We start from the raw sequence: 21584 nt of genomic DNA on the forward strand, positions 1-21584 counted from the left end.
AGACTGGTTGACGGCTGCCTGCTCCCTCTTTCATAGTGAGAACACTGCTGGCTCGACATGGGCTTCTGAGAGACAGGATGACGGCTGCCTGCTCCCTCTTCCATAGTGAGAACACTGCTGGCTCAACATGGGCTTCTGAGAGACTGGTTGACGGCTGCCTGCTCCCTCTTCCATAGTGAGAACACTGCTGGCTCAACATGGGCTTCTGAGAGACAGGATGACGGCTGCCTGCTCCCTCTTCCATAGTGAGAACACTGCTGGCTCAACATGGGCTTCTGAGAGACTGGTTGACGGCTGCCTGCTCCCTCTTCCATAGTGAGAACACTGCTGGCTCAACATGGGCTTCTGAGAGACTGGATGACGGCTGCCTGCTCCCTCTTCCATAGTGAGAACACTGCTGGCTCAACATGGGCTTCTGAGACGGTGCTCCATCATCAACATGCCTTATGGCAAGGTGCTCCATCATGCTGGAAAAGGCATTGTTTGTCACCAAACTGTTCTTGGATGGTTGGGAGAAGTTGCTCTCTGAGGATGTGTTGGTACCAGTCTTTATTCATGGCTTTGTTCTTAGGCTAAATTGTGAGTGAGCCCACTCCCTTGGCTGAGAAGCAACCCCACACATGAATGGTCTCAGGATGCTTTACTGTTGGCATGACACAGGACTGATGGTAGCGCTCACCTTGTCTTCTCCGGACAAGCTTTTTTCCGGATGCCCCAAACAATCGGAAAGGGGATTCATCAGAGAAAGTGACTTTACCCCAGTCCTCAGCAGTCCAATCCCTGTACCTTTTGCAGAATATCAGTCTGTCCCTGATGTTTTTCCTGGAGAGAAGGGGCTTCCTCGCTTCCCTTCTTGACTCCAGGCAATCCTCCAAAAGTCTTCGCCTCACTGTGCGTGCAGATGCATCGTTTATTCTTGCTAACAACTTCATAAAAAAGTCATTTCAAAATAACCATTATAAACTTCTTACTGCCCCACAGGAGACATTTTGCCACTCGCCAGGCCGTCATTGTAAATATGAATTTGTTCCGAGGCTGCCGTCCATGCTGGGAATGTTGATTGGCAATGAAGTATGGTAAACTATAGTAGATTTTGATCACACAATATACATTGGACATAATTACATTTTAGTCATTTAGCAGACGCTCTTATCCAGAGCGATTTACATTTAGTGCATACATTATTTTTATTTATTTTTTCATACTGGCCCCCTGTGGGAATCGAACCCACAACCCTGGCATTGCAAATGCCATGCTCTACCAACTGAGCTACATCCCTGCCGGCCATTCCCTCCCCTACCTGGACCAATTGTGCGCCGCCCCATGGGTCTCCCGGTCACGGCCGGCTACGACAGAGCCTGGATTCAAACCAAGATCTCTAGTGGCACAGCTAGCACTGCAATGCAGTGCCTTAGACCACTGCGCCACTCGGGAGACTGGAATAATCAGAAGGAAACACCACACCTTTTAACTCCATGCATTTATGTCATTACTTTCACAGGAAGTTTTGATACACTGTCTACAGGAAGTTATGCTACACTGTCTACAGGAAGTTGTCTACAGGAAGTTATGCTACACTGCCTACAGGAACAGGAAGTTATGCTACACTGCCTACAGGAAGTTATGCTACACTGCCAACAGGAAGTTATGCTACACTGCCAACAGGAAGTTATGCTACACTGCCTACAGGAAGTTACGCTACACTGCCTACAGGAAGTTTGTCATTAGGAACTGGGGCCACCTGGGAAGACATAACAAAGTGCCCATTCCTGTGTGTTCAGTCCATCAAATAAGGGAGACATTCCAAATGAGGAAGGCATCCCTTACACTGGGTTCATGTTGCCATGGTTGCAATCAAATAAATAATCAAATGCGTTCTGCTTTGTTTATATCTGTGTGGTTTGCCGTGTGCTATATGTAGTCATACATTAACTATTTCTAGATATGGTTCAACAGCATCATCATAAGGGGAGAGACAAAATGATATTTTAACTATTATTTCACTGCTGCTACTGAGCACCGAGAAATAAATCCAGCATACCTTCAGCATTTCAAATATTAGAAGACATTAGAATGTTCCCTAGGTCTGCTTACATTTAGAGAAGCTGTGTGAAGTCATCATAGGACATAGTAAGGTCCAACCTTTACATATACTTAGAATTTTGAAATGAGACAAATGGAATTGACCCCAACCCTGGTTTTACTACAAAGCTGTCAGCGTCATCATTTAGTCAATCGATGTTATAATGCATATGCTCACAGATGTGCTTGTTCTCATTTAGAGTACATTTTCTAATTGAATAAAACAGAATTAAACAAATAAAATGTATTATGCACCTGAATAACTTTGACATGGACAATCTGGTTGATTCTCTTCTCAACAACACTGACTGTGTCAAACTTTGCTGTGCGTCTAGCGCTGTCACTCCTGCCGTTAGCTTCCAACACCAGTGCTCCACCTTCGTCCTTGAGAGACTGGATGACTGCTGCCTGCTCCCTCTTCCATAGTGAGAACACTGCTGGCTCAACATGGGCTTCTGAGAGACAGGATGACGGCTGCCTGCTCCCTCTTCCATAGTGAGAACACTGCTGGCTCGACATGGGCTTCTGAGAGACTGGATGACGGCTGCCTGCTCCCTCTTCCATAGTGAGAACACTGCTGGCTCGACATGGGCTTCTGAGAGACTGGATGACGGCTGCCTGCTCCCTCTTCCATAGTGAGAACACTGCTGGCTCAACATGGGCTTCTGAGAGACTGGATGACGGCTGCCTGCTCCCTCTTCCATAGTGAGAACACTGCTGGCTCAACATGGGCTTCTGAGAGACTGGATGACGGCTTCCTGCTCCCTCTTCCATAGTGAGAACACTGCTGGCTCAACATGGGCTTCTGAGAGACTGGATGACGGCTGCCTGCTCCCTCTTCCATAGTGAGAACACTGCTGGCTCGACATGGGCTTCTGAGAGACTGGATGACGGCTGCCTGCTCCCTCTTCCATAGTGAGAACACTGCTGGCTCAACATGGGCTTCTGAGAGACTGGATGACGGCTGCCTGCTCCCTCTTCCATAGTGAGAACACTGCTGGCTCAACATGGGCTTCTGAGAGACTGGATGACGGCTTCCTGCTCCCTCTTCCATAGTGAGAACACTGCTGGCTCGACATGGGCTTCTGAGAGACTGGATGACGGCTGCCTGCTCCCTCTTCCATAGTGAGAACACTGCTGGCTCGACATGGGCTTCTGAGAGACTGGATGACGGATGCCTGCTCCCTCTTCCATAGTGAGAACACTGCTGGCTCAACATGGGCTTCTGAGAGACTGGATGACTGCTGCCTGCTCCCTCTTCCATAGTGAGAACACTGCTGGCTCAACATGGGCTTCTGAGAGACTGGATGACGGCTGCCTGCTCCCTCTTCCATAGTGAGAACACTGCTGGCTCGACATGGGCTTCTGAGAGACTGGATAACGGCTGCCTGCTCCCTCTTCCATAGTGAGAACACTGCTGGCTCAACATGGGCTTCTGAGAGACTGGATGACGGCTTCCTGCTCCCTCTTCCATAGTGAGAACACTGCTGGCTCGACATGGGCTTCTGAGAGACTGGATGACGGCTGCCTGCTCCCTCTTCCATAGTGAGAACACTGCTGGCTCGACATGGGCTTCTGAGAGACTGGATGACGGCTGCCTGCTCCCTCTTCCATAGTGAGAACACTGCTGGCTCAACATGGGCTTCTGAGAGACTGGATGACTGCTCCCTCTTCCATAGTGAGAACACTGCTGGCTCAACATGGGCTTCTGAGAGACTGGATGACGGCTGCCTGCTCCCTCTTCCATAGTGAGAACACTGCTGGCTCGACATGGGCTTCTGAGAGACTGGATAACGGCTGCCTGCTCCCTCTTCCATAGTGAGAACACTGCTGGCTCAACATGGGCTTCCTGGTGATGAAAGAAAGTGTAGCGGTCAATAGTAGCCGCTCCCATTGTGTGAAGCAGTTGTAGTCTTTCTTGGCATGTATCCAGACACCAGATTGGCAGTAGAAAGGAGCCTGTTCCTCGCATGCTTTCTCCCCAATCATTGGCTGGCTCGACCACTCCCCCACATGACCACAGGACCAGCACCGCTGTCTGATCTTGGTACATTTTACATTTTAGCAGACGCTCTTATCCAGAGCGACTTACAGTTAGTGAGAGCATACATTTTCATACTGGCCCCCCGTGGGAATCGAACCCACAACCCTGGCGTTGCGAGCGCCATGCTCTACCAACTGAGCTACTCGTACCCACAGCCACTAGAGGTATCAGTAAGTCATCACAAATGACTATTTCTAAACAAAGATAATAGACAAGTAAAATGGGACAGGTTTCTTATTGGCTACACATTATTGGACATAGACGCTACATCGCTGTTGATGTATTGACATTTTAATAATATTATTTGAGAGAGTCTGAAAACTCTGCTCCTAACAAGGAGATGAAGTACATCGTGTTTTAATCACAGCTTCTGGAACTCTTCGGAAATTGTCTGATGTGCAGCGAAGACACTCCAGGGACGGTGATGAAGGCTGTAGGAATGAAGATCAGACAGTGAAGAGACTCCAGGGACGGTGATGAAGTCTGTAGGAATGAAGATCAGACAGTGAAGAGACTCCAGGGACGGTGATGAAGTCTGTAGGAATGAAGATCAGACAGTGAAGAGACTCCAGGGACGGTGATGAAGACTGTAGGAATGAAGATCAGACAGTGAAGAGACTCCAGGGACGGTGATGAAGTCTGTGGAAATGAAGATCAGACTGAGGGTACGAGTAGCTCAGTTGGTTCGATTCCCACGGGGGGCCAGTATGAAAAATGTATGCACTCACTAACTGTAAGTTGCTCTGTAGAAGAGCGTCTGCTAAATGACAAAAAATAATAATATGTAGGTTGCAAGTTGGGTAAAACACAAAATGACGTGGAAACAACGTTTATTCAACCAGTGGCAAGCTTGTAAATGCTCCCAGGAAAGTCGAACGAGGAACTCTTCATTGAGACAATGATGAAACATCAATCCGTGGGCGAGTTGTGGTGTATATTATAAAATAAGGATCTGCTGGAGTCTAAGTCAAACCAATATTCTTTATTTCTGAGCTCAGAGAGAATAACAGAGTTACACAGTGCAGTGTAGACAGTATGAATTCCAAAGCATTGGGTGATGAGCACATATCTTTATATTTCCTGTTCCTGGACGGGACTTTATTTATACAAGGAAGCAGGTGCAAGCTGGTTTTTAACACAGGATGATACTCACAAGAACAGAAGATTATAATAGGACAGTTTCACAAGGTTAGTCACATACTCAGTTATGTGGACACATGCAATTAAAATGTTCCATTACAGAGTCAGGTAACATTTATTTAATTAAATCATCAGTGGGCCAACAATGCACATTTAAACAATGGAGCAAATGCATCACATCCAAATATAATTTGATTATCTGTAGAGCTGGAGGAATGACACACCCAGATAAACACACACACAGTCAGAGTTTAAAAAAAGGACAATTTAAACACATGGAATCTGATCTACTCTGTATTCAAACAGACATACTCCAAATTCAATTCATGTTTTCTAACAAAAACATGTAAGTATACTTTGTACAATTCAATTTCATATAGTATAAACAAGTAAACACATTCTTAGTCAACAATATACGGCAATGGGAGCACTGTGTATGTTCTCTGATGAACTTTAAGTCAATGTGATGTGAAATATCAATTTACACACTAGGAGAAGTAATTAGGTCAATGTGATGTGAAATATCAATTCACACACTAAGATAAGTAATTCTACTCTCCTGTGTGGATTCTCACGTGACTTTTAAGTGACCGTGATGAGTAATATGTCTTCCCACAGTCTGAACATTTGTAAGGCTTCTCCCCTGTGTGCATTCTCATGTGTTCTTTCAGCTTTCTTAACAGGTTAAAACTCTCTCCACACTGCGAGCAGTGGTAAGACTTCTCCCTTGTGTGTGCCCTCTCATGACTTTTCAGGTTGCCTAACCAGTTAAAACTCTTTCCACAATGGGAGCAGTGGTAAGGCTTCTCCCCTGTGTGGATTCGCTCGTGACCTTTCAGGCTTCCTAAACTGCAAAAGCTCTTTCCACAATGGGAGCAGTGGTGAGGCTTCTCCCCTGTGTGGATTCGCTCATGACCTTTCAGGCTCCCTAAACTGCTAAAACTATTTCCACACTGCAAGCAGTGGTAAGGCTTCTCCCCTGTGTGTGCCCTCTCATGACTTTTCAGGTTGTCCAACCGGATAAAACTCTCTCCACAATGCGAGCAGTGATAAGGCTTCTCCCCTGTGTGTGCCCTCTCATGTATTTTCAGGTTGTCTAACCGGATAAAACTCTTTCCACAATGGGAGCAATGGAAAGTCTTCTCCCTTGTGTGTGCCTTCTCATGTATTTTCAGGGTATCTAACCGGTTGAAACTCTTTCCACACTGGGCGCAATGGTGTGGCTTCGCTCCTGTGTGTGCCCTCTCATGTCTTCTCAGGGATTCTAACCAGTTAAAACTCTTTCCACAATATGAGCACTGGTAAGGGTTCTCCATTGTGTGTATTCGCTCATGAGCTTTCATGTTTCCTAAGTAGTTAAAGGTCTTTCCACACTGGGAGCAGTGGTAAGGCTTATCCCCTGTGTGGATTCGCTCATGAGCTTTCAGGCTTCCTAAACGGCTAAAACTCTTTCCACACTGCAAGCAGTGGTAAGACTTCTCCCCTGTGTGCGTTCTCATGTGTTCTTTCAGGTGCCCTGACCGGATAAAACTCTTTCCACACTGGGAGCAATGGAAAGGCGTCTCCCCTGTGTGTGTCCTCTCATGTATTTTCAGGGTGTCTAACCGGTTAAAACTCTTTTCACACTGGGCGCAATGGTGTGGCTTCCCTCCTGTGTGTGCCCTCTCATGTCTTTTCAGGTCGTCTAACCGGATAAAACTCTTTCCACAGTGGGAGCAGAGGTGTCGTCTTGCTGGTTTGGACGTCTCTGGTTCCTCCGACTTTGGTTTTTCTCCTGCCAAAGACAGTGTTTATTTAAAGAGAGACCTGAATGAAACCTCCACATGATAAAACTGCCTTGCTGTGAGGTTTAATCCAAACATTTAAATCATTTAAAACAATCTTCATGTGATTTTAAAATAAATGTTTTAGAGCTTCCTGGTAATTACTGATAATATGTTTAGGTTCCTATCGCACAGCTGGTTGTAAATGTATAACCTTAATAGTTGTATGATACCAGGTGGTTGTAAATGTATAACCTTAATAGCGGTATGATACCAGGTGGTTGTACATTTATAACCTTTATAGCGGTATGATACCAGGTGGTTGTACATTTATAACCTTAATAGCTGTATGATACCAGGTGGTTGTACATTTATAACCTTAATAGTGGTATGATACCAGGTGGTTGTACATTTATAACCTTAATAGCTGTATGATACCAGGTGGTTGTACATTTATAACCTTAATAGTTGTATGATACCAGGTGGTTGTACATTTATAACCTTAATAGTTGTATGATACCAGGTGGTTGTACATTTATAACCTTTATAGCGGTATGATACCAGGTGGTTGTACATTTATAACCTTAATAGCTGTATGATACCAGGTGGTTGTACATTTATAACCTTAATAGTGGTATGATACCAGGTGGTTTTACATTTATAACCTTAATAGTTGTATGATACCAGGTGGTTGTAAATGTATAACCTTAATAGCGGTATGATACAGAATGCGACCTACACATTTCCTTAAGCCTAAAATAAATAATTGTGTGTGGAAGTCCCAATTATATATTTTTTTACATTGGAGACACACATCAGTAACATCTCCCTGTTGTCGAAAGGGTCCGACACGTTGTTTAAATGGCAATTTTTCTGATTTAGACATTCACACATCTTTTACATTTTGACTATCACTAATGTCATGATATTTTGGGTAAAGTAAAAAAAATAATGTGAAATATGTGAAATATGTTGTTCCTAAAAATATAAACGCAACAAGTAGTTGTTGGTCCCATGTTTCATGAGCTGAAATAAAAGATCCCAGAATTATTACAAGCGCACAAAAGCTTATTTCTCTCAAATTGTGTGCACAAATTAGTGAACATTTCTCCTTTGCTAAAATAATCCATCCACCTGACAGGTGTGGCATATCAGGAAGCTGATTAAACAGCATGATCATTACACAGGTGCACCTTGTACTGGGGACAATAAAAGGCCACTCTAAAATGTGCAGTTTTGTCACAACACAATGCCACAGATGTCTCAAGGTTTGAGGGAGCGTGCAATTGGCATGCTGACTGCAGGAATATCCACTGGAGCTGTTACCAGAGAATCTAATGTTAATTTCTCTACCATAAGCCGCCTCCAACGTCGCTTTAGAGAATTTGGCAGAACATCCAACTGGCCTCACAACCGCAGACCACGTGGAACCACGCCAGCACAGGACCTCCACATAGTCTGAGACCAGCAATCCAGACAGCTGATGAAACTGGAGAATTTCTCTCTGTAATGAAGCCCTTTAGTGGGGGAAAACGGATTCTGATTGGCTGTGCCTGGCTTCCCAGTGGGTGGGCCTGGCTGCCAAGAGGGTGGGATTATGCCTTCCCAGGCACACCAATGGCTGTGCCACTGCCCAGTCATGTTAAATCCATAGATTTACATTGACTGATTTGCTTATATGAACTGTAAACTGTTGAAATTGTTGCGTTTATATTTTTGTTCAGTATACATTACCAGTCAAAAGTTTGGACACACCTACTCATTCAAGGGTTTCTTTATTTTTACTATTTACTACATTGTAGAATAATAGTGAAGACATTCACAAAACTATGAAATAACACATATGGAATTACGTAGTAACCAAAAAAGTGTTTTATTTCATATTTGAGATTCTTTAAAGTAGCCACCCTTCACCTTGATGACAGCTTTGCACACTCTTGACATTCTCTCAACCAGCATCATGAGGTAATCACCTGGAATGCATTTGAATTAACAAGTGTGCCTTGTTAAATGTTAATTTGTGGAATTTCTTTCCTTCCTAATGCGTTTGAGCCAAATCAGTTGTGTTGTGTGTACCACCCCTACCTTGTCAGTTGTGTTGTGACAAGGTAGGGGTGGTACACAGAAGATAGCCCTATTTGGTAAAAGACAAAGTCCTTATTATGGAGAGAACAGTTTAAATAAGCAAAGAGAAATGACAGTCCATCCTCACTTTAAGACATGGTTAGTCAATCCGGAAAATTTAAAATGTGAAGAACTTTTAAACGTTTTTTTCAAGTGCAGTCGCAAAAACCATAAACCGCTATGGTGAAACTGGCTCTCATGAGGACCGCCACAGGAAAGGAAGACCCCGAGGAACCTCTGCTGCAGAGGATACGTTCATTACAGTTACCAGCTCTCATGAGGACCGCCACAGGAAAGGAAGACCCCGAGTAACCTCTGCTGCAGAGGATACGTTCATTAGAGTTACCAGACTCAGAAATCGGCAATTAACTGCACCTCAGATTGCAGCCCAAATAAATGCTTCACAGAGTTCAAGTAACAAACACATCTCAATATTAACTTTTAAGAGGAGACTGCGTGAATCAGGCCTTCATGGTCGAGTGGCTGCAAAGAAACCACTACTAAAGGACACCAATAAGAAGAAGAGACTTGCTTGGGCCAAGAAACATAAGTAATGGACATTAGACGGGTGGAAATCTGTCCTTTGGTCTGATGAGTCCAAATGCGAGACTTATGGTTCCAACACCCGTTTCTTTGTGAGACGCAGAGCAGGTGAACAGATGATCTCTGCATGTGTGGTTCCCACCGTGAAGTATGGAGGAGGAGGTGTGATGGTGCTTTTCTGGTGACACTGTCAGTAATTTATTTAGAATTCAAGGCACACTTAACCAGCATGGCTACAACAGCATTCTGCAGCGATACGCCATCCCATCTGGTTTGCACTTTGTGCGACTATCATTTGTTTTTCAACAGGACAATGACCCAACACACCTCCAGGCTGTGTAAGGGCTATTTGACCAAGAAGGAGAGTGATGGAGTGCTGGATCAGATGACCTGGCCTCCACAATCACCCGACCTCAACCCAATTGAGATGGTTTGAAATGAGTTGGACCGCAGAGTGAAGGAAAAGCAGCCAACAAGTGCTCAGCATCATATGTGGGAACTCCTTCAAGACTGTTGGAAAAGCATTCCTCATGAAGCTGGTTGAGAGAATGCCAAGAGATCGCAAAGATGTCATCAAGCCAAAGGGTTGCTACTTTAAAGAATCTAAAATATAATATATTTTGATTTGTTTAACACTTTTTGGTTCCTACATGATTCCATATGTGTTATTTCATAGTTTTGATGTCTTCACTATTATTCTACAATGTAGAAAATAGTAAAAATAAAGAAAAACCCTTGAATGAGTAGATGTGTCCAAACTTTTGACTGGTACTGTATATAATGAACAGACTAGGTCTATACTGCTCCTATATGGTGTAACAACAGTTGAAGTTGGAGGTTTACATACACCTTAGCCAAATACATTTAAACTCAGTTTTTCACAATTCCTGACATTTAATCCTAGTAAAAATACCCTGTCTTAGGTCAGTTAGGATCACCACTTTATTTTAAGAATGGGAAATGTCAGAATAATAGGAGAGAGAATGATTTATTTCAGCTTTTATTTCTTTCATCACATTTCCCAGTGGGTCAGAAGTTTACATACACTCAATTAGTATTTGGTAGCATTGCCTTTAAATTGTTTAACTTGGGTCAAACGTTTCGGGTAGCCTTCCACAAGCTTCCCACAATAAGTTGGGTGAATTTTGGCCCATTCCTCCAGACATAGCTGGTGTAACTGAGTCAGGTTTGTAGGCCTCCTTGCTCGCACAAGCTTTTTCAGTTCTGCCCACACATTTTCTATAGGATTGATGTCAGGGCTTTGTGATGGCCACTCCAATACCTTGACTTTGTTGTCCTTAAGCCATTTTGCCACAACTTTCGAAGTATGCTTGGGGTCATTGTCCATTTGGAAGACCCATTTGCGACCAAGCTTTAACTTCCTGACTGATGTCTTGAGATGTTGCTTCAATATATCCACATAATTTTCCTTCCTCCTGATGCCATCTATTTTGTGAAGTGCACCAGTCCCACCTGCAGCAAAGCACCCCCACAGCATGATGCTTCACGGTTGGGATGGTGATCTTCGGCGTGCAAGCAACCCCCTTTTTCCTCCAAACATAACGATGGTCATTATGGCCAAACAGTTATATTTATGTTTCATCAGACCAGAGGACATTTCTCCAAAAAGTATGATCTTTGTCCCCATGTGCAGTTGCAAACCGTAGTCTGTCTTTTTTACATTTACATATTTATATTTACGTCATTTAGCAGACGCTCTTATCCAGAGCGACTTACAGTTAGTGAGTGCATACATTATTTTTTATTTTTCATACCCCCCGTGGGAAAGGTGGTTTTGGAGCAGTGGCTTCTTCCTTGCTGAGTGGCCTTTCAGGTTATGTCGATATAGGACTCGTTTTACTGTGGATATAGATACTTTTGTACCTGTTTCCTCTAGCATCTTCACAAGGTTCTTTGCTTTTGTTCTGGGATTGATTTGCACTTTTCGCACCAAAGTATGTTCATCTCTAGGAGACAGAATGTGTCTCCTTCCTGAGTGGTATGCCGGCTGCGTGGTCCAATGGTGTTTATACTTGCGTACTATTGTTTGTACAGATGAATGTGTTACCTTCAGGCGTTTGGAAATTGCTCCCAAGGATGAACCAGACCTGTGATTTATTTTGATTTTCCCATGATGTCAAGCAAAGAGGCACTGCATTTGAAGGTAGGCCTTGAAATACATCCACAGGTACACCTCCAATTGACTCAAATTATGTAAATTAGCCTATCAGAAGCTTCTAAAGCAATTACATCATTTTCTGATATTTTACAAGCCGTTTAAAAAGGCACAGTCAACTTAGTGTATATAAACTTCTTACCCACTGGAATTGTGATTCAGTGAATTATAAGTGAAATAATCTGTCTGTAAACAATTGTTGGAAAAATTACTTGTGTCATGCACAAAGTAGATATCAAGATCAAGATATCATATCAAGATAACTAGACATTTGTGGAGTGGTTGAAAAACGAGTTTTAATGACTACAAGTGTACGTAAACCTCCGACTTCATTCGGAAAGCATTCAGACTCCTTGACCTTTTCCACATTTTGTTACATTACCTTATTCTAAAATTGATTAAATTGTTTTTCCCCCCCTCATCAATCTACACACAATACCCCATAATGTCAAAGCAAAAACAGGTTTGTATGACTGATGTCACATTTACATAAGTATTCAGTCGCTTTACTCAGTACTTTCTTAAAGCACCTTTAGCAGCGAGTCTTCTTGGTTATGATGCTACAAGCTTGGCACACCTGTATTTGGGGAGTTTCTCCCATTCTTCTCTGCAGATCCTCTCAAGCTCTGTCAGGTTGGATGGGGAGCGTCGCTGCACAACTATTTTCAGGCCTCTCCAGAGATGTTTGATTGGGTTCAAGTCCGGGATCTGTCTGGGACACTCAAGGACATTCAGAGTCTGGTCCCGAAGCCACTCCTGCGCTATCTTGGCTGTGTGCTTAGGGTCGTTGTCCTGTTGGAAGGTGAGGTGCAGAGCGCTCTGGAGCAGGTTTTCATCAAGGATCTCTGTACTTTTCTCGGTTCATCTTTCCCTCGATCCTGAATAGTCTCCAAGTCCCTGTCGCTTAAATACACCCCCACAGCTTGATGCTGCCACCACCATGTTTCACCATAGGGAGGACGCCAGGTTTCCTCCAGACATGAGGCTTGGCATTCAGGCAAAGAGTTCAATCTTGGTTTCATCAGACATGTGCTTTTTACTGAGGAGTGGATTCCGTCGAGCCACTCTACCATAAAGGCCTGATAGATGGAGTGCTACAGAGATTATTGTCCTTCTGGAAGGTTCTCCTATCTCCACAGAAGAACTCTGGAGCTCTTTCAGAGTGACCATCAGGTTCTTGTTCACCTCCCTGACCAAGGTCCTTCTCCCCCGATTGTTCAGTTTGGCCAGGCGGCCAGCTCTAGGAAGAGTCTTGGTGGTTCCAAACGTCTTCCTTTTAAGAAGGATGTTGGCCACTGTGTTCTTGGGGACCTTCACTGCTGCAGAAATGTTTTGGTACCCTTCTCCAGATCTGTGCCTAGACACAATCCTGTCTCTGAGTTCTAAGGATCATTCCTTCGACCTCATGGCTTGGTTTTTGCTCTGACATGCACTGTCAACTGAGGGACCTTATATAGACAGGTGTGTGCCTTTCCAAATCATGTCCAATCAATTGAATTTACCACAGGTAAGTTGTAAAAACATCTCAAGGATGATCAATGGAAACATGATGCATCTCAGCTCCATTTCGAGTCTCACAGCAAAGGGTCTGAATACTTATGTAAATAAGTTACCTTTTTTTATTTTTAATAGATTTGCTAAAATGTCTAAAAAACCTGTTTTTGCTTTGTCATGTAAGGAGTATTCTGTGTAGATTGATGAGGGACAAATTATTTTTTATCCATTTTAGAATCAGGCTGTAAAGTAACAAAATATGGAAAAAGTCAAGGGGTCTGAATACTTTCCGAAGGCTATATTATAAAACAATAGCTATATTATAAAGTATGAAAAGGCTTGTTCATTCAGATGTCATTAATTCACTATGATATCATCATATTTGTATATGTTTTATGGGTTGAAAATAATTTTTCTCTCAGAAATAAATAAAACAATTCCAGCTGAAAGCCAAAGGCCATAGCTTTAATAAAATAACAAATTAACTGGCAAAGCAGCAGAGCTTGGCCTGCATTCAGCAACGTCACGAGTCACGTTTTTGCAGCTGTTTCAGTACAGCACTACAGGGAGAGAGGGCAAACTCCACTGGACTAGTTTCATAATATGGAATCACTTCAGAGTTTCTGGATTTTGGGTAAACGTCTCCTTTAAAGCATCATTGAGAAATAATTAATTGAAGTTGGAACATTTGTAGACTAAAGGTTAAGACTGTTGGGCCAGTAACCGAAAGGTCGCTGGTTCAAATCCCCATGCCCGAAATGTGGAAAGGTCTGCTGTTCTGCACTTGAGCAAAGCAGTTATCCCCCAACAACAACTGCTCCCCGGACGCTGATGACGTGGAACGTCAATTAAGGCAGCCCCCTCACCTCTCTGATTCAGATGGGTTGGGTTAAATGAGGAAGACACATTTAGGGTGAATGCATTCAGCTGTGACTGATTAGATATCCCCTTTCCTTTCCCTTTTCATCCCAGTCCTCCTTTAAGACTCCATAATGTTTCATCATTAGATGCTACAGTCCTCCTTTAAGACTCCATAATGTTTCATCATTAGATGCTCCAGTCCTCCTTTAAGACTCCATAATGTTTCATCATTAGATGCTACAGTCCTCCTTTAAGACTCCATAATGTTTCATCATTAGATGCTACAGTCCTCCTTTAAGACTCCATAATGTTTCATCTTTAGAAGCTACAGTCCTCCTTTAAGACTCCATAATGTTTCATCATTAGATGCTACAGTCCTCCTTTAAGACTCCATAATGTTTCATCATCAGATGCTACAGTCCTCCTTTAAAACTCCATCATGTTTCATCATCAGATGCTACAGTCCTCCTTCAAGACTCCATAATGTTTCATCATCAGATGCTACAGTCCTCCTTTAAGACTCCATAATGTTTCATCATTAGATGCTACAGTCCTCCTTTAAGACTCCATAATGTTTCATCATTAGATGCTACAGTCCTCCTTTAAGACTCAACAATGTTTCATCATTAGATGCTACAGTCTTCCTTTAAGACTCCATAATGTTTCATCATTAGATGCTACAGTCCTCCTTTAAGACTCAATAATGTTTCATCATTAGATGCTACAGTCCTCATTTAAGACTCAAAATGGAACTATAATTAATGTATAAATGATGTAATGAATGATGATGATGAAATAATAATTAAATGTTCGCCACTATTTATATTGTCCACCACAAACCGATGCTGGCAGTAAGAAGGCACTCAGCAACCAGGGGGCCATAAGGAAACAGGAAAATGCTAATCCAGAGGCGGTGCTCCTAGTGGCCGGGGACTTTAATGCAGGGAAACTTACATCCGTTTCATGTCATTTCTACCAGCATGTCACCTGAAGAAAAACAACTCTAGACCACCTTTACTCCACACACAGAGACGTGTACAAAGCTCTCCCTCGTCCTCCATTTGGCAAATCTGACCATAACTCCATCCTCCTGATTCCTGTTTACAAGCTAAAACTAAAAGCAGGAAGTACCAGTGACTCGCTCAATAAGGAAGTGGTAGTGGTCAGAGGACGCAGATGCTAAGCTACAGGACTGTTTCGCTAGCACAGACTGGAATATGTTCGGGGATTCTTCCGATGGCATTGAGGAGTACACCACATCAGTCACTGGCTTCATCAATAAGTGCATCGATGACGTCGTCCCCACAGTGACCGTACTTACGTACCCAACCAGAAGCAATGGATTAAAGGCAACATCCGCACTGAGCTAAAGGGTAGAGCTGCCGCTTTCAAGGAGCGGGACTCTAACCCGGACGTTTATAAGAAATTCCGCTATGCACTCCGACGAACCATCAAACAGGCAAAGTGTCAATACAGGACTAAGATCGAATCGTACTACACCGACTCCGATGCTCGTTGGATGTGGCAGGGCTTGCAAACTATTACGGACTACAAAAGGGAAGCACAGCTGCGAGCTGCCCAGTCTCACGAGCCTTCCAGACGAGCTAAATTACTTCTATGCTCGCATTGAGGCAAGCAACACTGAAGCATACATGAGAGCATCAGCTGTTCCGGACGACTGTGTGATCACGGTTTCCGTAGCCGATGTGAGTAAGACCTTTAAACAGGTCAACATTCACAAGACCGCAGGGCCAGACGGATTACCAGGACGTGTACTCCGAGCATGCGCTGACCAACTGGCAAGTGTCTTCACTGACATGATCAACCTGTCCCTGACTGAGTCTGTAATACCTACATGTTTCAAGCAGACCACCATAGTCCCCGTGCCCAAGGACTCTAAGGTAACCTGCCTAAATGACTACCGACCCGTAGCACTCACGTCTGTAGCCATAAAGTGCTTTGAAAGGCTGGTCATGGCTCACAACACCATTATCCCAGATACCCTAGACCCACTCCAATTTGCATACCACCCCGTAGCACACGTCTGTAGCCATAAAGTGCTTTGAAAGGCTGGTCATGGCTCACATCAACACCATTATCCCAGAAACCCTAGACCCAATCCAATTCGCATACCGCTCCAACAGATCCACAAATGACGCAATCTCAATCGCACTCCACACTGCCCTCTCCAACCTGGACAAAAGGAACACCTATATGAGAATGCTGTTCATTGACTACAGCTTAGCGTTCAACACCATAGTGCCCTCAAAGCTCATCACTAAGCTAAGGACCCTGGGACTAAACACCTCCCTCTGCAACTGGATCCTGGACTTCCTGACAGGCCGCCCCCAGGTGGTAAGGGTAGGTAACAACACATCTGCCATGCTGATCCTCAACACAGGGGACCCTCAGGGGTGTGTGATCAGTCCCCTCCTGTACTCCCTGTTCACCCATGACTGCATGGCCAAGCACGACTTCAACACTATCATTAAGTTTGCCGACAACACAACTGTTGTAGGCCTGATCACTGACAACAATGAGACAGCCTATAGGGAGGAGGTCAGAGACCTGCCAGTGTGGTGCCAGGATAACAACCTGTCCCTCAACATGACCAAGACAAAGGAGATGATTGTGGACTACAGAAAAAAGAGGACTGAGCACGCCCCCATTCTCGTCGACGGGGCTGTAGTGGAGCAGGTTGAGAGTTTCAAGTTCCTTGGTGTCCACATCACCAACAAACTATCATGGTGCAAACACACCAAGACAGTCGTGAAGAGGGCACGACAAAGCCTACTCCCCCTCAGGAGACTGAAAAGATTTGGCATGGGTCCTCAGATCCTCAAAAAGTTATACAGCTGCACCATCGAGAGCATCTTGACTGGTTGCATCACCGTCTGGTATGGCAACTGCTTGGCCTCCGACCGCAAGGCACTACAGAGGGTAGTGCGTACGGCCCAGTACATCACTGAGGCCAAGCTTCCCGCCATCCAGGACCTCTATACAAAGGTCTCCAGCTACCCTAGTCATAGACTGTTCTCTCTGCTACCGCACGGCAAGCGGTACCGGAGCGCCAAGTCTAGGTAAAAAAGGCGTCTTAACAGCTTCTACCCCCAAGCCATAAGACTCTTGAACAGTTAATCAAATTGCTACCCGGACTATTTGCATTGTTCCCACCCCACCCCCATTTTTACACTGCTGCTACTCTCTGTTTATTATCCATGCATATTCACTTTACCTCTACCTACATGTACATATTACCTCAATTACCTCGACTAACCGGAGCCCCCGCACATTGACTCTGTACAGGAATCCCCTGTATATTGCCTCGCTACTGTTATTTTATTGTTGCTCCTTAATTATTTGCTATATTTATTTTTTCTTTCTTAAAACTGCCTTGTTGGTTAAGGGCTTGTAAGTAAGCACTTCACTCTAAGGTCTACACCGGTTGTTTTCGGCGCATGTGACAAATAAAATGTATTTGATTTGTTCTACAGTATTGTGAAGACAGGGGGTTGACTGGGACAGGCAATGTAACATCCATAATGTTTTAGGAAATATTTTTGTAAAACATGCACCATAAATCGGATCATCTTGAAACTTTCTCTCTAAATCTAACTTTCATCAAGGTTTTATATAGTCTATTGGTTTCTCTCTTTTCATTGGCAGAATCCTTTTTCAGTGTTATGATATTCATAACATCCATATCCACCAGTCTATCTTCATGTCAACTAACAGAACTGTCTACTGTGGTGGAAATATACCAGTCTATCTTCATGTCAACTAACAGAACTCTGCTGGTTGTCCTGGTAACAGATACCAGTCTATCTTCATGTCAACTAACACAACTCTGCTGGTTGTCCTGGTAACAGATACCAGTCTATCTTCATGTCAACTAACAGAACTCTGCTGGTTGTCCTGGTAACAGATACCAGTATATCTTCATGTCAACTAATAGAACTCTGCTGGTTGTCCTGGTAACAGATACCAGTGGGCAGATCTATTTTATTTGTTCAAACTAAACTACAGCACTTACTTTGATGAGTCAAATCTGCTCCTTTCTTCTCTTCTCCTCCTCTCACAGTTCCACTCAGCCCCGTTGTTTTCCTGCAGTCCACCAGCCGCACAGACAACCTCTTCAGACCCAGCAGTAAGGTGCTACTGGGAGAGGTACGACACGGGGACTCTGGGAGGGCGGAAGGGCTAGCGTTGTCCTGGTAACCATATAGAGGGGACACAGACACATATCATTATGGATGCTGATGTCACTGTTGTCATAAAGTGCTTTACAGAAACCCAGCCCCCGATAGAGCAAGCTGTATGCTAGACCAGACCAAGCTGTACCATCTGGTGTTCTGATCTGGAGAGACTCTTCTCTGCCTCGTCAGCATCAGGATGTTGTTGAGGCTCCCCAGAGGATCCATGATAGTCGTGTCTCTCTCCTGTGTGAACAAGAACATCAAACAGATGGTAAACGTATTATCTTCTATTGCAATCATAGGGTCTTACAAGAGGCAATAAACAGGGCCTAAACTGGCCACTTTCATTGTGATTTTTTAAAATATTGTTTGTGATGCAAATGTAAAAGGGTCTTTCCACAAAATGGGTGCCCTTTGATATTTTAAATAGAAATTATGCACAAACATTGAATTTTAAAAGCCTGTTATATTCGATTAAGTGCACTTTAATGTAGACCACATGGAGAAATCAATAAATCTAATTTAAAAGTCCAAAAAATATGAACCAATTGCAGATTGAACCTTAAACAATTCCTACAGTACTGAACAACATATTGAAGTATATAACTTCAGTAGAATGTCCCTTTAAAACCACACATTACCTCAAGAACTGCATCGTTTGTGCCCCTGTTTTAAAGACAGTACTCACTGGTGTTAATCGGATCTTCAGTCTCCTCCTCCTCCTTTTTCACTCCCAAAACGTCTTCCTGCTTCTCTTTTATTGAGATAGCCTCCTCTTCCTCTTTTACTCCAAAAGGTTCTTCCTCTTCTTTCACTACATTCTCTTCTTCTTTCAATGTTATGGCATCTTCCTCCTTTTTGATTCTGAAAGCTTTTACCTCCTCCTCTTCCACTCTGACAACCTCTTCCCCATCTTCCTCTTTCACTGTAATATCATCCTCTTCTTCTTTCAAAGTGATAGCCTCCTCTTCCTCCTTTATCATTATTAAAGCTTCTTCCTCTCCTTTCACTGTAACATCCTCTTCTTTCAATGTGATAGCCTCCTCTTCCTCCTTTTTCATTCTGAAAGCCTCTTCCTCTCCTTTCACCAGAGCTTCTTTCTCCGTCTAGTTTAGTGAGCTCAAGCTCCGGGCGATTAACCTAGTGCAGTATCAATTTAACACATTTGATAATTTAACAAGCAAATTACGTTTAAATGAACTAGTAGACACGTAAACACAATTATGTGCTAAACACTAAGATTAAATACACAAGATTGGTCTAAAGAGCTTCAATGTTTCGGTGTTATGTTCGCTAGCAAGCTACGGTCAAATCAGTACCCTTTTGTCGCTTTTGAAGAAGCTTTCCGTCCCGTCCACTAGATTATACGTCACACAAGAAGCATCCCCTGAAAGTCTCACATCGCCACCTGCTGACTGGAGTGGGTAACGCAGATTGGACAAAAAATAAAACAACGTCATGAGAAGTAATTTAAAAACAACCAGATGTTATGTTTTCTCTTACTTCTTACAGCCAATACTTTCCTCCAGGGCTGACCTGCCCATTAGGCAGGATTGGGTGACATATTGACGAGGGTGTCATATTCCAATCTGTGTAGCTGTTAGCGATTATGCTAATTACAACCATCTTCTGGTTGATGGAAAAGCACACACAAAAAAAGGCACACAAATATTTATTATGTCCCCTGTAGCTCAGTTGGTAGAGCATGGCGCTTGCAACGCCAGGGTTGTGGGTTCGTTTCCCACGGGGGGCCAGTATGAAAATGTATGCACTCACTAACTGTAAGTTGCTCTGGATAAGAGCGTCTGCTAAATGACGTCCATGTCCAGGGCGCCTCTTCAGGGAACTGTTGGATGTCATCTTACATAAATCATGCAGCCTATACAGTAGAAAGAGTAGTAGTCAATAAATTAAGGATGATCTGCTCTCTATCCGATAGCATAGACAGTGAGACAGACCTGCCCAGCAGCTCCGACTTTGTTTACATAAGACAACACGTTGCACATTTTTTAACTTGAGAAATACTGCACCAAACACCTTATTTAGATGTAAAATTGTGCAACTAAAATAAATCCTCTCATGCGGGAAAAACATCAGTAACCAAATGCGGATTCGGTCAGGAAACAGCAAAACACACGTGCCAATCGGTGTTCAATTTAATCACAGAGAATCAGGTAAATTGAATATGATACTCTATATTCAAACTGACATATCCATATTAAATTCATGACTTGAGATTTTTTTTTTTTTAAACATACAAATGTATTTCTGAGTAGGCTTTATCCAATTTGATTTCATATGGCAATAAAGGCATAAACAAAACCCCCTATTTTCAGCTGGGGTGTAGCGCTGGCAGAGCGCAGAGGAGCGGCTCTCCCTCCCTCTTTCAATTTCAGAATACAAGGAGCTGGTCAAACTATTTATGGACAAAAATTCTAAATAAATTATTTATTTACCACTAAAATCCCATGAAAAATGACAGAATGACAAACCAAATAAATATAGAGTCTATAGCAGCCTAGAGGTAAATGATGGTTTCTTCCCTGTCTTCTCTCTGGAGGCGGCGAGAATGATAACCTACAGTGCATTCGGAAAGTAATCAGACGCCTTGACGTTTTCCACATTTTGTTACGTTACAGCCTTATTCTAAAATGTATTAAATAAATACAAATACTCATCAATCTACACACAATACCCCATAATGACAAAGGTAAAACGGGTTATGAATTTTTCATAATTTATATATAAAATAAAATAAAATAAATACCTTATTTACATAAGTATTCAGACCCTTTGCTATGAGATTCGAAATTGAGCTCAGGTGCATCCTGTTTCCATTGGTCATCCTTGAGATGTTTCTACAACTTGATTGGAGTCCACCTGTGGTAAATTCAATTGATTGGACATGATTTGGAAAGGCAAACACCTGTCTATATAAGGTCCCACAGTTGACAGTGCATGTCAGAGCAAAAACCAAGCCAAGGGTCTGAATGCTTATGTAAATGTGATATTTCAGTTTTTAATTTAAGACATTTGCAAAAAGTTCTAAAAACCTGTTTTTGCTTTGTCATTATGGGGTATTGTGTGTAGATTGATGAGGGGGAAAAAAACATTTAATCCATTTTAGAATAAGGCTGTAATGTAACAAAATGTGGAAAAAG

General features: G+C 43.2%; 1 protein-coding gene and 1 non-coding gene across 2 annotated transcripts; both read right to left on the reverse strand.

Moving 5' to 3' along the window:
• Positions 1-4201: 4201 nt before the first annotated feature.
• trnaa-cgc lies at positions 4202-4271 on the reverse strand. The gene has a single exon. It is a non-coding gene; the product is annotated as a tRNA-Ala (tRNA).
• An 886-nt stretch (positions 4272-5157) lies between these two features.
• On the reverse strand, positions 5158-18603 carry LOC121570121 (zinc finger protein OZF-like). Its single transcript, XM_045219239.1, has 3 exons — positions 18569-18603; positions 18261-18438; positions 5158-7040 (listed from the first exon to the last, which is right to left on the reverse strand). The coding sequence occupies exons 1-3, from the start codon at positions 18569-18571 to the stop codon at positions 5818-5820; spliced, it is 1404 nt and encodes a 467-aa protein (XP_045075174.1). The 5' UTR covers positions 18572-18603; the 3' UTR covers positions 5158-5817.
• Positions 18604-21584: the final 2981 nt, after the last annotated feature.

The sequence above is a fragment of the Coregonus clupeaformis genome, unplaced genomic scaffold (genome assembly GCF_020615455.1).
Source record: "Coregonus clupeaformis isolate EN_2021a unplaced genomic scaffold, ASM2061545v1 scaf2176, whole genome shotgun sequence".
Lineage (NCBI taxonomy): Eukaryota > Metazoa > Chordata > Actinopteri > Salmoniformes > Salmonidae > Coregonus > Coregonus clupeaformis.

What these genes read in the sequence shown, in the direction of transcription:
- LOC121570121 (XM_045219239.1), bottom strand. An exon ending in AGCAGATTTGACTCATCAAA is followed by an intron (nt 7,041 to 18,260) that starts GTAAGTGCTGTA and finishes TGTCTTTGGCAG; the next exon opens with GAGAAAAACCAAAGTCGGAG.